This window comes from Aspergillus luchuensis, chromosome 3 (genome assembly GCF_016861625.1).
Source record: "Aspergillus luchuensis IFO 4308 DNA, chromosome 3, nearly complete sequence".
In the NCBI taxonomy this organism is placed as follows: Eukaryota; Fungi; Ascomycota; class Eurotiomycetes; order Eurotiales; family Aspergillaceae; genus Aspergillus; species Aspergillus luchuensis.
Genome location: NC_054851.1, coordinates 2048440 through 2059310, shown reverse-complemented (window position 1 = coordinate 2059310; position 10871 = coordinate 2048440). Strand labels below are relative to the sequence as shown.

Genomic DNA, 10871 nt, shown 5'->3' with positions numbered 1-10871 from the left:
TGCCACCTGTTCTCCCAAACCTTCAAATCTTTGTTCGCAATTCATCTATCTCGCCCTTTTACATTTATACAGCATAAAAATTTGCATTTGATACCCCGCCGCCAAACTTTACATTCATTCATTCCATCCACCGTCATCATGTCATGTCATAACTATTGTTTTGTCATGTTTAAAATTTCTTTATTTCTGTTCCGCTTATGTACTTCCTCTACCTTGGGAGGACTCCATCAATCTAGCCATGTGATATACGATACGTGCTGTGTGCTGCTGCTGTGTTTTCGGGATGGGCTTAGTTTTTACCATTTTCAGTTACCAATTATGATAGTAGTTAGTGCTCGGGAAAACGAAAGAGTATTTTATCTAATCTAGTATATATGAGGTGGTAGTTAGTTCATAACCTATCCAGTGCTTTTAGTTATGAACATGTCCATGATACATGGAAAGAAGTTCTTCTCGTGGATACAGAGTATCATGTTGACACACTATTTTTATTTCGATTTTCTCTTAAGTACCTACTGCTTGAACCTCTTCTACTACGTAGCCATATTTAAACAGCATGGTGTTTGTGCTCGGGTACTGCTCGTGATACCTAGAACTAACTGCAAACACAGGCGTAGTGGCCAAAAACTTAGCGCGATCTTTGAACGTAGTGGTGGAGTAGTTGATCATTTAATAGATGGATAGATAGTAATATATATTCCTCACTCAGACAGGCAAGAAAAGAGAAAAGTTGTCCCTTGGACAAATAAGGAGACCAACGCTACCGCTATCAGATATAAAGAAGAACCGGTCATAATTGAGAAGAAGAAGCAACAACTGATTCACAAGGGAACAAAAAGCAGACATCAAGGAGTGAAGTAGTCCCGATACCGCTGCCTAGTTTATCAACTAGTAGTCTTCCCTGTCCAGGGAGAAGACGTTACATTGTGTTGTGTGCTGCGCTGCGTCATATTGAAAGAGATGAAGAAGTGCGAGGATATAATTGGCCAATAGTGTTCCGTTCCATACCATATCGTATCAACCAAGCCTGCGCCGATAGAAGAGAGAAGAAGACAAGTCGGAAGAAAATTCGTCAAGAGACATCAGTCAAAACAGAGCGGGGTAATAGTAACTCCGACAGTATAACCGTAACAGATCAGCCATCGCGGCTGGGAGGCTCAGAAGTGAACGTAACCTTGTAATAGCCATTAATTGTAGAAGCATGCGAAACCGTAGGAGGTGATGATAAGTGAATTTCTTTTGCAGTGGTCGAACCGACCACTGGACAAGCCCGCAAGAAGATCAACGGAACTCCATGGCTGGCGCACAACCATAGTCTTTGACATGTCTGAGCTCGAGTTGTTGATACCTAGCAGTAATAGTCAGTCTTGTTTGCCACAAATACCACTTGGATGAGGCAGAACATACTTTTCGCTCTTGGCGTGAAAGTAAATCCCAGCAACCGTTCCCTCCACCTGATTGAAACAGATGTAATAGAAGCCTTCGAAGCTAGCTCCGGAGATCGACCTCACGCGATGATCGGGAACGAGGAAGTACTCCTTCCAACGCATGAAAAGGTGCTCACGCTGGGCAAAATTTCGAAATGTGAAATCCGGTTTCTTCGCCTGTTTCGCCTGCGATCGCCAAGCGGGAAACCTTCCCCAATGTTGCATGTCAGTCTTTTCGGTCGCGCCCCATGCTTCATTTCTAGTTTTGAATGTGTGCTTGGTTCCAATGATCTCGCCTTCAAAGAACGTTGTTAAAGTAGGGTGATCCTCGGTGAGACCTGATGCAAAAAAAGGTTAGGATTGGATACGGTGGGCTGGTGTAAGCGCTCACGGACCTTGTATGCGGAGGTATCCACAAAGATAAGATTCAAGCATATCAACGTGCTTAATCTCTACATCAACGCTGTAGACATGGCTGTCTGACTGCTGTGTACCAGTAAATCTACTTCCCGGTCGCAGAAAAGACGACGAATAATTGGGTAAAAGCTGTTACAGTCAGCAAGGGAGACCTAGAGAACGAAGGGATAAAGTAGGCCATCATACGCGGATGTTAGAAAATTCATAGCTTAGCAGAGAAGTAGCTGATGAAGGGGTGACTGGAGATACCGGGCCGGAGGAGCAGGATGACTCCGCAGCAGGGCTCAGTCTCCCCGCAGCAGGTTCGTCTTCCGATCTCCCCACGCCCTTCGTGGGCGCTCTGGCTACTGGCTCGCCCGTCACGGGGTCCGCATCGGTAGAAGTAAAGGGAGTTCCATCTGATGGTGTTAAGGCAGTATGGTTTGATGGACCGGTTGGCGAGAAGGTGTTGTCGGGAGCATCATCGCTGGTGTTTCTCCTCTCCCACGCCGACACCCAGGGGTACGGCCCTTCTTCTCTGGTATGTAGACTCTCTCTATCAACCTCCGGCGGACAGGTAGAGCGAGCGGAGATTTCTTCTGCGATTGAAGCATTCAAGGGCGGGGTGTTATCACTCGGAGTCGGCATTGGAGGCTAATTAAGGAAGGAATGACATCGGAATCGATAAGATTGCAAATTCCCACCGATAGGGCGAGAAGTGAGACAAGATCAGGCGGGAACAGAACAAGCCTGATACAAGCACAATAAGGGCAGCTCAAGGATTAGGGGTGATTTATTGGACCGGAGGGGAAGGGGGGTGGGTGAACTAAGATGGGAACGGGGGAGGACGACAGCGGGATCGGGGTGGCAAATAGAGAGTTAGGGCGCAGACAGCGGAAAGAAGCAAAGGTTAGGGAGAGAAGTAAGGAAAGCAGAGGAGAAAGAGGAGAAGTCGGGGATGAAGGAGCAGGCAAAGGAAAGAATAGAGAGGATGGACGAAGAGAGGATCGATTAGTTTGGTGGTCAGTCTGGGGCGAGGCACTGCCCAAAGAGGAATCGACCGACTGATCATGCGAGCGCGGGGGAGGCAAATGGGGCAAACGGCGCCTCGGGCGGTTATTCGAGCATTTCTGGCATTTTGCAGCCTTTGCACGTCTGGCACGGCCTCCCTTGCAGCTTTTTCTTTTCTGACGCTCGTCCCGAAGGACGTGGCCCGCTACAATAATATTCCCCATTATGCAATGGCTCTCTGCCTCGCTGTTTTGATTTCCGTTTTCGGCGCTTTTTTTACACATCAAACACTTCACACACACATACACTCATCCACATCCACATCCACACCCACACACGTCGTTGGGTATTCCAATTCTTCCGCTACGTTGGCCTCAGTGGCAAGCTCCCATTGCGTCATCGCCTTCGGTGAGTCGCTTTGCCATCGGGCCTCATTGCAAGCAACCCAAAACTGCCAGACAGATTTTTGGGGAAATATGGAAAAGGAAAGGTAAAAAGAAAGAAAAGTAGCACTAGTAGTATACCCGCCACGGCTGCAATCAAATAGAAAACGCCTATTATTCATCCCAGAAAGTGAACCATTTCATTTCATGTTCCCACAACCATCACCATTTAGATAGGTTTGATCTATTAACCGAATTAGACTCGATACTCTCAAAGGAAATAGAAACAGCGGAAGCCGTATTTACCTTGAAATGGAGCGAAATAAGCGAGAAGATGAGGGCCTTCAGGTCCTGGACGAGATAGTAGAACACTCGCAGGCCTTCCGGGTCCGCAGATTCAGTCACATCCACCAATGAGCCGATTTTCGCAGTCTACATTAGATGTCAGGTTTCCATCTGTTATCAGCTATGTCAATAACGCATTAGACATACCTCAAAGGAGATATGCTCATTCCCAAGCCGAATCTCAAGTTCCTGACGTCCATCCTTGTTCTTCTGGGGCCATTTGGAGTCATCCTCCCTGCGTCGCATCAGCATCCTTGTACCCCTCCAGTCGCCATTGAACTCCACTGCTTGACTCACTTCATGATCTCACTTTCTTTGATAATGCGCTTCACCTCCTGAATCATCGACGCGCTCACGCACACTGTAGTGATCGCCCATTAGCGACCGATGTAGAGCCGGGTGGCCATTTCCTAGCACTCACTTTCTTTCCGAATCAGAGAATCATTGCGGTAGTTGGAGTTGTTCGCATATCGCACGGCAGCACTGCGGCCATCGCCAAGGGTACGGAAGTCGAACTCTTTAGGGGCTGTTAATATGGAAGCTCGAAATGTAGACCATCGCGGGGAACCTACCTAGAAACTCATGTCCGAACCGCCCAGAGTGACCTGAGCTGCGGAACTGTCAGCAGCTGAGGAAACCTGGGCCACACACAGATCATCCTTACTAGTAACGGAGGTAAAATGGTTCGTTTTGGGTTGACATCTTTCGTAAACCTCAACCGACAACGTCTGGGATTTGACACGACAAAGGGAAGCTGGATATGAACGCTTCGTAGCGCGTGCCTGGATGGAATTGCCTGGTTTGCAGGGTTGGTCCAGGCGGGGCTTAGTCATCCACACACTCCGGACAGCTTGCTCCGCCGCGCAAATGGCCAGGTTGATACTCAATGTCCCCGGATTGTCAACATTCGCTCTGATGAATGCTAGGCAGGTGAGGGGAGACAATTTACGTTAAACTAATTTCCTCTACCACTATCGAATTCCTTTGGGGAGAGTTGTTCCAGTCCGTCTTCCCATCCTTCCCCCCTGACCGGCCAAAACAACCACCTGTACTGATGACCGCTTCCAGCTCTCCTCCCTCCTGAACCCTTCCCTGTACCGGCCATTCGTTCGCACCGCTCGATCACCATGGCGTCCTTCCTCGAAAATGCATACAGCTTGGTCCACCTGGACAACACTGCTGATCAGCCCTCTCTGCAGGAGCTGAAGCTGCAGTTGGAGAAGGGTACCGATGAGACCAAGATGGAGACAATGAGGCGGATCATCACAATCATGCTCAATGGCGACCCTATGCCCCAACTGCTCATGCACATCATTCGCTTTGTCATGCCGTCTAAAAGCAAGCCCCTCAAGAAACTCCTATACTTCTACTATGAGATCTGTCCGAAACTCGACGCGAATGGCAAGCTGAAGCAAGAGATGATCCTGGTCTGGTAAGGCACCTGGCGCATCCCGACATTGTAGGCCATGCTTTCTAACAAACGATCTTTTTGCGCAGTAACGGTATCCGTAACGATCTTCAGCACCCCAACGAATACGTCCGAGGAAACACCCTGCGATTCTTGTGCAAGCTCCGAGAACCGGAACTCATTGAACCCCTCCTCTCGTCCGCACGCTCCTGCTTGGATCACCGCCACGCCTATGTCCGCAAGAACGCCGTGTGGGCTGTCGCTTCTATCTTCCAGCACTCGGAGTCGCTGATCCCAGATGCTCCGGAGCTTATCCAGGCGTTCCTCGATACGGAGACCGACGGCACCTGCAAGCGCAATGCATTCGCAGCCCTCATGTCCATCAGCCACCAAAAGGCCCTGGAGTACCTGGCCTCTACCTTCGACAGCATCCCGAACACGGATGAACTACTCCAATTGGCTGAGCTTGAGTTCATCAGAAAGGATGCTGTGCAAAACACACAGAACAAGGTGGGCTTCCGGAGATCAACCCCGTTGCAGTCGGTTGCTAATTACCAGTAGGCACGGTATCTGCGGCTGATTTTTGACCTTCTCGATGCGTCAACGAGTACTGTCATCTACGAAGCTGCCACTTCTCTTACGGCACTCACTAGCAACCCCGTCGCCGTGAAGGCCGCGGCAAGCAAGTTGATCGAACTTTGCATCAAAGAAGCTGACAACAATGTCAAGCTTATCGTCCTTGACCGAGTCGACCAGCTACGCATCCGCAACGAGGGTGTTCTTGATGACCTTACTATGGAGATTCTCCGCGTCCTCTCTTCCCCGGATATCGATGTTCGTCGGAAAGCCCTTAGCATTGCCTTGGAGATGGTCTCGAGCAAGAATGTCGAAGAGATCGTCATGCTGCTCAAGAAGGAACTGGCCAAGACTGTTGATGAACAATATGAAAAGGTAGGCTCGCACGGTCGGCTCATGATATACAGAAATGCTAACAACCTTGTAGAACAGCGAATACCGTCAATTGCTGATCCAGTCGATACATAACTGCGCCATCAAGTTCTCAGAGATCGCGGCTAGCGTTGTCGATCTTCTGATGGACTTCATCGCTGATTTCAACAACAACTCCGCCGTTGATGTGATCTCGTTTGTCAAGGAGGTCGTGGAGAAGTTCCCCGCGCTCAGAACTTCTATTGTTGATCGCCTGGTCTCTACATTGAGTGAAGTCCGTGCCGGCAAAGTCTACCGGGGTGTCCTGTGGGTTGTCGGAGAATACTCTCTGGAGGAGAGAGATATCCGCGAAGCCTGGAAGCGGATCAGGGCCAGTCTCGGCGAAATCCCCATCCTTGCCTCGGAACAGCGACTTCTTGATGAAGTACCTGAGGATGCGGCGCTCAAGGAGCAGGTCAATGGCCACTCCAAGCCGTCAGCCCCGACCGGATCACGGAAGGTGCTGGCCGATGGCACCTATGCCACCGAGAGTGCTCTGACCAGCCAGTCTGCTGCGGCTGCTCGGCTTGAGGCTGTCAAGGCCGCTCAGAAGCCCCCTCTTCGTCAACTGATCTTGGATGGCGACTACTACCTTGCTACTGTGCTTTCGTCCACCCTTACTAAGTTGGTGATGCGCCATTCGGAGGTCTCCGAAGATGTTGCTCGGACCAACGCCCTGCGTGCAGAGGCTATGCTCATCATGATCTCCATCATCCGTGTTGGCCAGTCGCACTTCGTCAAGGCGCCCATTGATGAAGACTCCGTGGATCGCGTCATGTGCTGTGTGCGCTCGCTTGCAGAATTCTCTCAGAAGAAGGAATTGGAGACTACCTTCCTGGAAGACACCCGGAAAGCCTTCCGCGCCATGGTTCAGGTCGAAGACAAGAAGAGGGCCGCTAAGGAGGCCGTTGAGAAGGCTAAGACTGCCGTCCAGGTTGACGATGCCATCCCCATCCGGCAATTCACCAAGAAGGCAGCTCTTGAAGGTGCTGAGGAGATTGAGCTGGATCTGGCCAAGGCCACTGGCGGGGACTCAACTGTGGAGACGGTGTCCTCGAAGCTGAGCCGCGTTGTGCAACTCACTGGTTTCTCAGACCCCGTATATGCCGAGGCTTATGTCACGGTTCACCAGTTCGATATCGTTCTGGATGTGCTTCTGGTCAACCAGACCCTTGAGACCCTGCAGAACCTGAGCGTTGAGTTTGCGACTCTCGGGGATCTCAAGGTGGTGGAGCGGCCCACGACGCACAACCTCGGACCTCGCGATTTCTTGAATGTGCAGGCTACAGTCAAGGTGTCGTCGACGGACACGGGTGTGATTTTCGGTAACATTGTGTACGACGGGGCGAGCTCGACGGAGTCGCATGTTGTTATCCTGAATGACATCCATGCCGACATCATGGACTACATCCAGCCGGCACACTGCACTGAGACGCAGTTCCGGACGATGTGGACCGAGTTTGAGTGGGAGAACAAGGTTAACATCAACTCCAAGGCGAAGAACCTCCGCGAGTTCCTCAAGCAGCTGATGGAGAGCACCAACATGGCATGCTTGACACCTGAGGCGTCTCTCAAGGGCGACTGTCGGTTCCTGAGTGCCAATCTATATGCCCGGAGCGTATTTGGTAAGTACTAGATCTATATGCTGCGACTTTCAGCCCACCTCCGTCTTTTGGATAGCTGCTAACTTGATTGTCACAGGTGAGGATGCCCTTGCGAACTTGAGCATCGAGAAGGAAGGAGAGGACGGGCCGATTACCGGCTTTGTACGGATAAGAAGCCGTTCTCAGGGTCTGGCCTTGAGCCTGGGGTCTTTGAAGGGCCTCAAGGCGTCTACAGCATGAATAGAGAAACCCCCTTTGAGCCGTATTTGAATAGCCACTACCCTTGTTACCTACTACATGACTCTTCTGTTCGATTTTCGACTGCGTTTTTTTCTTTTACTTTAACTCTTCTGTGTTCTTCTTAATGGACGAATTTGTTGACTATATGCACCTTTTACTCTGTTTATTCTGGATGAGAAAAGACTTTTTTATCTCTCAATGGAAAGCCCCATTTGAATGACTCTATTTCATATTTTTATTATATGTATGTGTGTATGTATGTACCACCATGGCCAGCTATTTTACAGTAGGAGGAAGGATGTTTCTTGGAAGCCGTCATAGACTTGACCAAGCTCACCTGTACCACGTTGATTAATTAAGCACGATGCATCCCATCCCCACACACCCCGCAGGTGACGCCTCGGAACTGTTGCTGCAATTGTCCGACTCCGGATGTCACGAAGGCTATTATTCCGAGCAACATCGGCTTTATTTGGACGAATGTATAATAAGAGTGGGCAAGAGTCCTTCGAGGATCAAATCAGACCCCAAAATAGTGTGAATATGGGCGCGGAAGGGACTGGGCGCGTGCCTTAGATAAGGATGGATGCTTGCGGCGATCTCCGCAGGGCATACAGTGGCAGGTTCTCTAAGAATGACCGGAAACCCACCAGATCCAGGCATGCATCATGTATGGGTTGGACTCAAAAAGAAAGGTGTTCCTGTCATGGCATGATGAGGTGCAAGTCATTGTCCGGAGAGCCTATCAGTTTTACAGGGCAGACAAGTGGAGCGGAAAAGAAGTGGAGCCCGCCATAAAAGTTGGACTGCAGATATTGATTATCGAATAATGTGAATGGATGATTCAGTGGTTCTCCGAGTCTCCGGTCTTTCTCCGCTCCATCCTGAGACTTGCCCGTTTCATTCCCCCAACACCTTCCTTCTCCTCGTCTCAAACTCTTTCGTTTCCTTCGTCTTTCTCTTATTATTATTCTTATGGTTATTCTTACTGACCACGCTCACTTCTACGCATCTATCTTTCATCATCTTTAAATACGGTCGGCTCTTCTCATCCACGCTGTGCCCTCCGCCGGGCACTATGACCACCTCCAACGGGCCTCCTCGCCCGTCGTTTAACAACGCGGATCACCCGGAAACTCGGGATCAGCTGCTTGAACATGATGCGACTCTGATAGTCTCCAACTCGGTCTCTCTGACCATTGGAGGCGACTCTCTTTTGATTGTTGGTAAGTCTCAGTGCGCAATTGCTTTTCTCGAGTCCCTCACCAAATTTCCGTGTTAACGAAATACCGGCATTCGCGCAGATGAACGTTCCATGCGCAAAGCCGAGCGTGGGTGTTGCGGCATCGCCAGCAAAACAGCCAAGCCCACTCACTCCATCGCACTTTACAATGTCTTGGACGCCGACCTGTCGCCCGAGGGCCTTACTATCACTTATGCGGAGCCGGCCTCCAAAGAGGATGTCTCCGTGTCCGCCCTGCGATACCCGTTCGCACCCGAAGAAAAGGCTGCGGTAGAATCCTGGACGAACAAACTCCTGTCCGTTGCGTACGGCACCGCCAAACGATACAAGAGACTCAAGGTTCTAGTCAACCCGTTCGGTGGTCAAGGCCACGCGGTCAAATTGTACACCTCGTATGCAGCTCCCGTCTTTGCTGCAGCCCGCTGCCAAGTGGACGTGCAGGAAACAACGCATGGAGGCCACGCCGTCGAAATTGTGGAGCAACTGGACATCAATGCATATGACGCCATCATTTGCTGCTCCGGAGATGGTTTGCCGTACGAGGTTTTCAACGGTCTTGCGAAGAAACCTAATGCCGGTGAAGCTTTAGCTAAAGTTGCCGTTGCAATGGTGCCTTGTGGGTCCGGAAACGCAATGGCCTGGAATCTTTGCGGAACGGGCAGTGTCTCAGTGGCGGCTTTAGCCATTGTAAAGGGTATCCGGACGCCTATGGATTTGGTCTCAATCACGCAGGGAAAGACTCGCACGCTGTCCTTCCTGTCACAATCCTTCGGTATCATCGCGGAATCCGATCTCGGCACGGATGATATCCGATGGATGGGCGCTCACCGTTTCACCTACGGATTTCTCAAGCGCATCATGCGCCGCGCAGTGTATCCGTGCGATCTGGCAATCAAAACCGTGATGGATGATAAACAAGCGATCAAAGATCACTACAGTGCTTACGCGCAGAGCCAGCCTCCTAGTCGTCCGGATGAGGATACTGCAGAACAGCCAACCGGGCTTCCCGAGCTCGCGTACGGCACCGTGCTAGACGAGCTGCCCAAGGACTGGGAAGTTATTCCCGCTGAGAATCTCGGTAACTTCTATGCGGGCAAAATGGCCATCGTGTCCAAGGATACGAACTTCTTTCCTGCCTCTTTGCCCAACGATGGTCTGATGGATATCGTCACCATCGACGGTACTCTCAGTCGTCTGACCACGCTCAAAATGATGACCGCCATCCCCGAAGGCGAATTCTTCGATATGCCCGACGTCAAAGTCCGCAAGGCTCTTGCGTATCGGCTTGTGCCCCACGAAAAGAAAGGCTACATCAGCATTGACGGAGAAAGCATACCTTTTGAAGCTTTCCAAGTAGAAATCCACAAGGGCTTGGGCACTGTGCTGTCGAGGTCGGGACACCTTTACGAAGCCGAAGGTCCCAAACCTTAGACATTGGGGATGATACAAGCGAAAAAAAAAAGTAGCGGGTGGTACTTTGGATGTCATCGTTTCTTTTCACTTCATTCTGGTCTTCGCACTCTAATGATACCCTGGCGCAAGACTTTTTGTTTTGGCTTGCTTTACTCTCGGTTCAATTGGGTCATGCTTTCTGTATACTAGACAGCAGTGCAACCAAGATGGTTGCATAGCCCATAGAGTCATATAAATATACATTGTTTCATTCACATGAATATGTAATAGTCCTAACCCCGACTTAGACCAGCCCGGGAGGCTAACCAATACAAGCATGCGCACGCTGCCGTCCAATTCACAATTCTATACACTTTTGATCAAACAGGAGAAAAAAGAGAAGAGCCATTAGAATTTATACACATAGATATGAAA

At 50.2% G+C, this 10871-nt stretch overlaps 4 protein-coding genes across 4 annotated transcripts; 2 read left to right on the top strand and 2 right to left on the bottom strand.

The window, feature by feature from the left end:
* Window positions 1–1281: 1281 nt before the first annotated feature.
* AKAW2_30698S (GID4/VID24 family protein) lies at window positions 1282–2471 on the bottom strand (the record flags this gene model as incomplete). Its single annotated transcript, XM_041687241.1, has 4 exons — window positions 1282–1348; window positions 1408–1765; window positions 1823–1973; window positions 2031–2471. The coding sequence occupies 4 exons, from the start codon at window positions 2469–2471 to the stop codon at window positions 1282–1284; spliced, it is 1017 nt and encodes a 338-aa protein (XP_041541145.1).
* A 968-nt stretch (window positions 2472–3439) lies between these two features.
* Window positions 3440–4264, bottom strand: MAGO2 (mago nashi family protein; the record flags this gene model as incomplete). Its single annotated transcript, XM_041687240.1, has 6 exons — window positions 3440–3649; window positions 3710–3797; window positions 3860–3923; window positions 3984–4079; window positions 4135–4172; window positions 4227–4264. 6 exons carry the CDS (start codon window positions 4262–4264, stop codon window positions 3440–3442), a joined length of 534 nt encoding a protein of 177 aa, XP_041541144.1.
* Window positions 4265–4689: 425 nt separating this feature from the next.
* On the top strand, window positions 4690–7801 carry SEC26 (coatomer subunit beta; the record flags this gene model as incomplete). Its single annotated transcript, XM_041687239.1, has 5 exons — window positions 4690–4994; window positions 5060–5480; window positions 5532–5921; window positions 5974–7582; window positions 7659–7801. 5 exons carry the CDS (start codon window positions 4690–4692, stop codon window positions 7799–7801), a joined length of 2868 nt encoding a protein of 955 aa, XP_041541143.1.
* Window positions 7802–8879: 1078 nt separating this feature from the next.
* On the top strand, window positions 8880–10475 carry LCB4 (putative sphingosine kinase (SphK); the record flags this gene model as incomplete). Its single annotated transcript, XM_041687238.1, has 2 exons — window positions 8880–9027; window positions 9106–10475. 2 exons carry the CDS (start codon window positions 8880–8882, stop codon window positions 10473–10475), a joined length of 1518 nt encoding a protein of 505 aa, XP_041541142.1.
* Window positions 10476–10871: the final 396 nt, after the last annotated feature.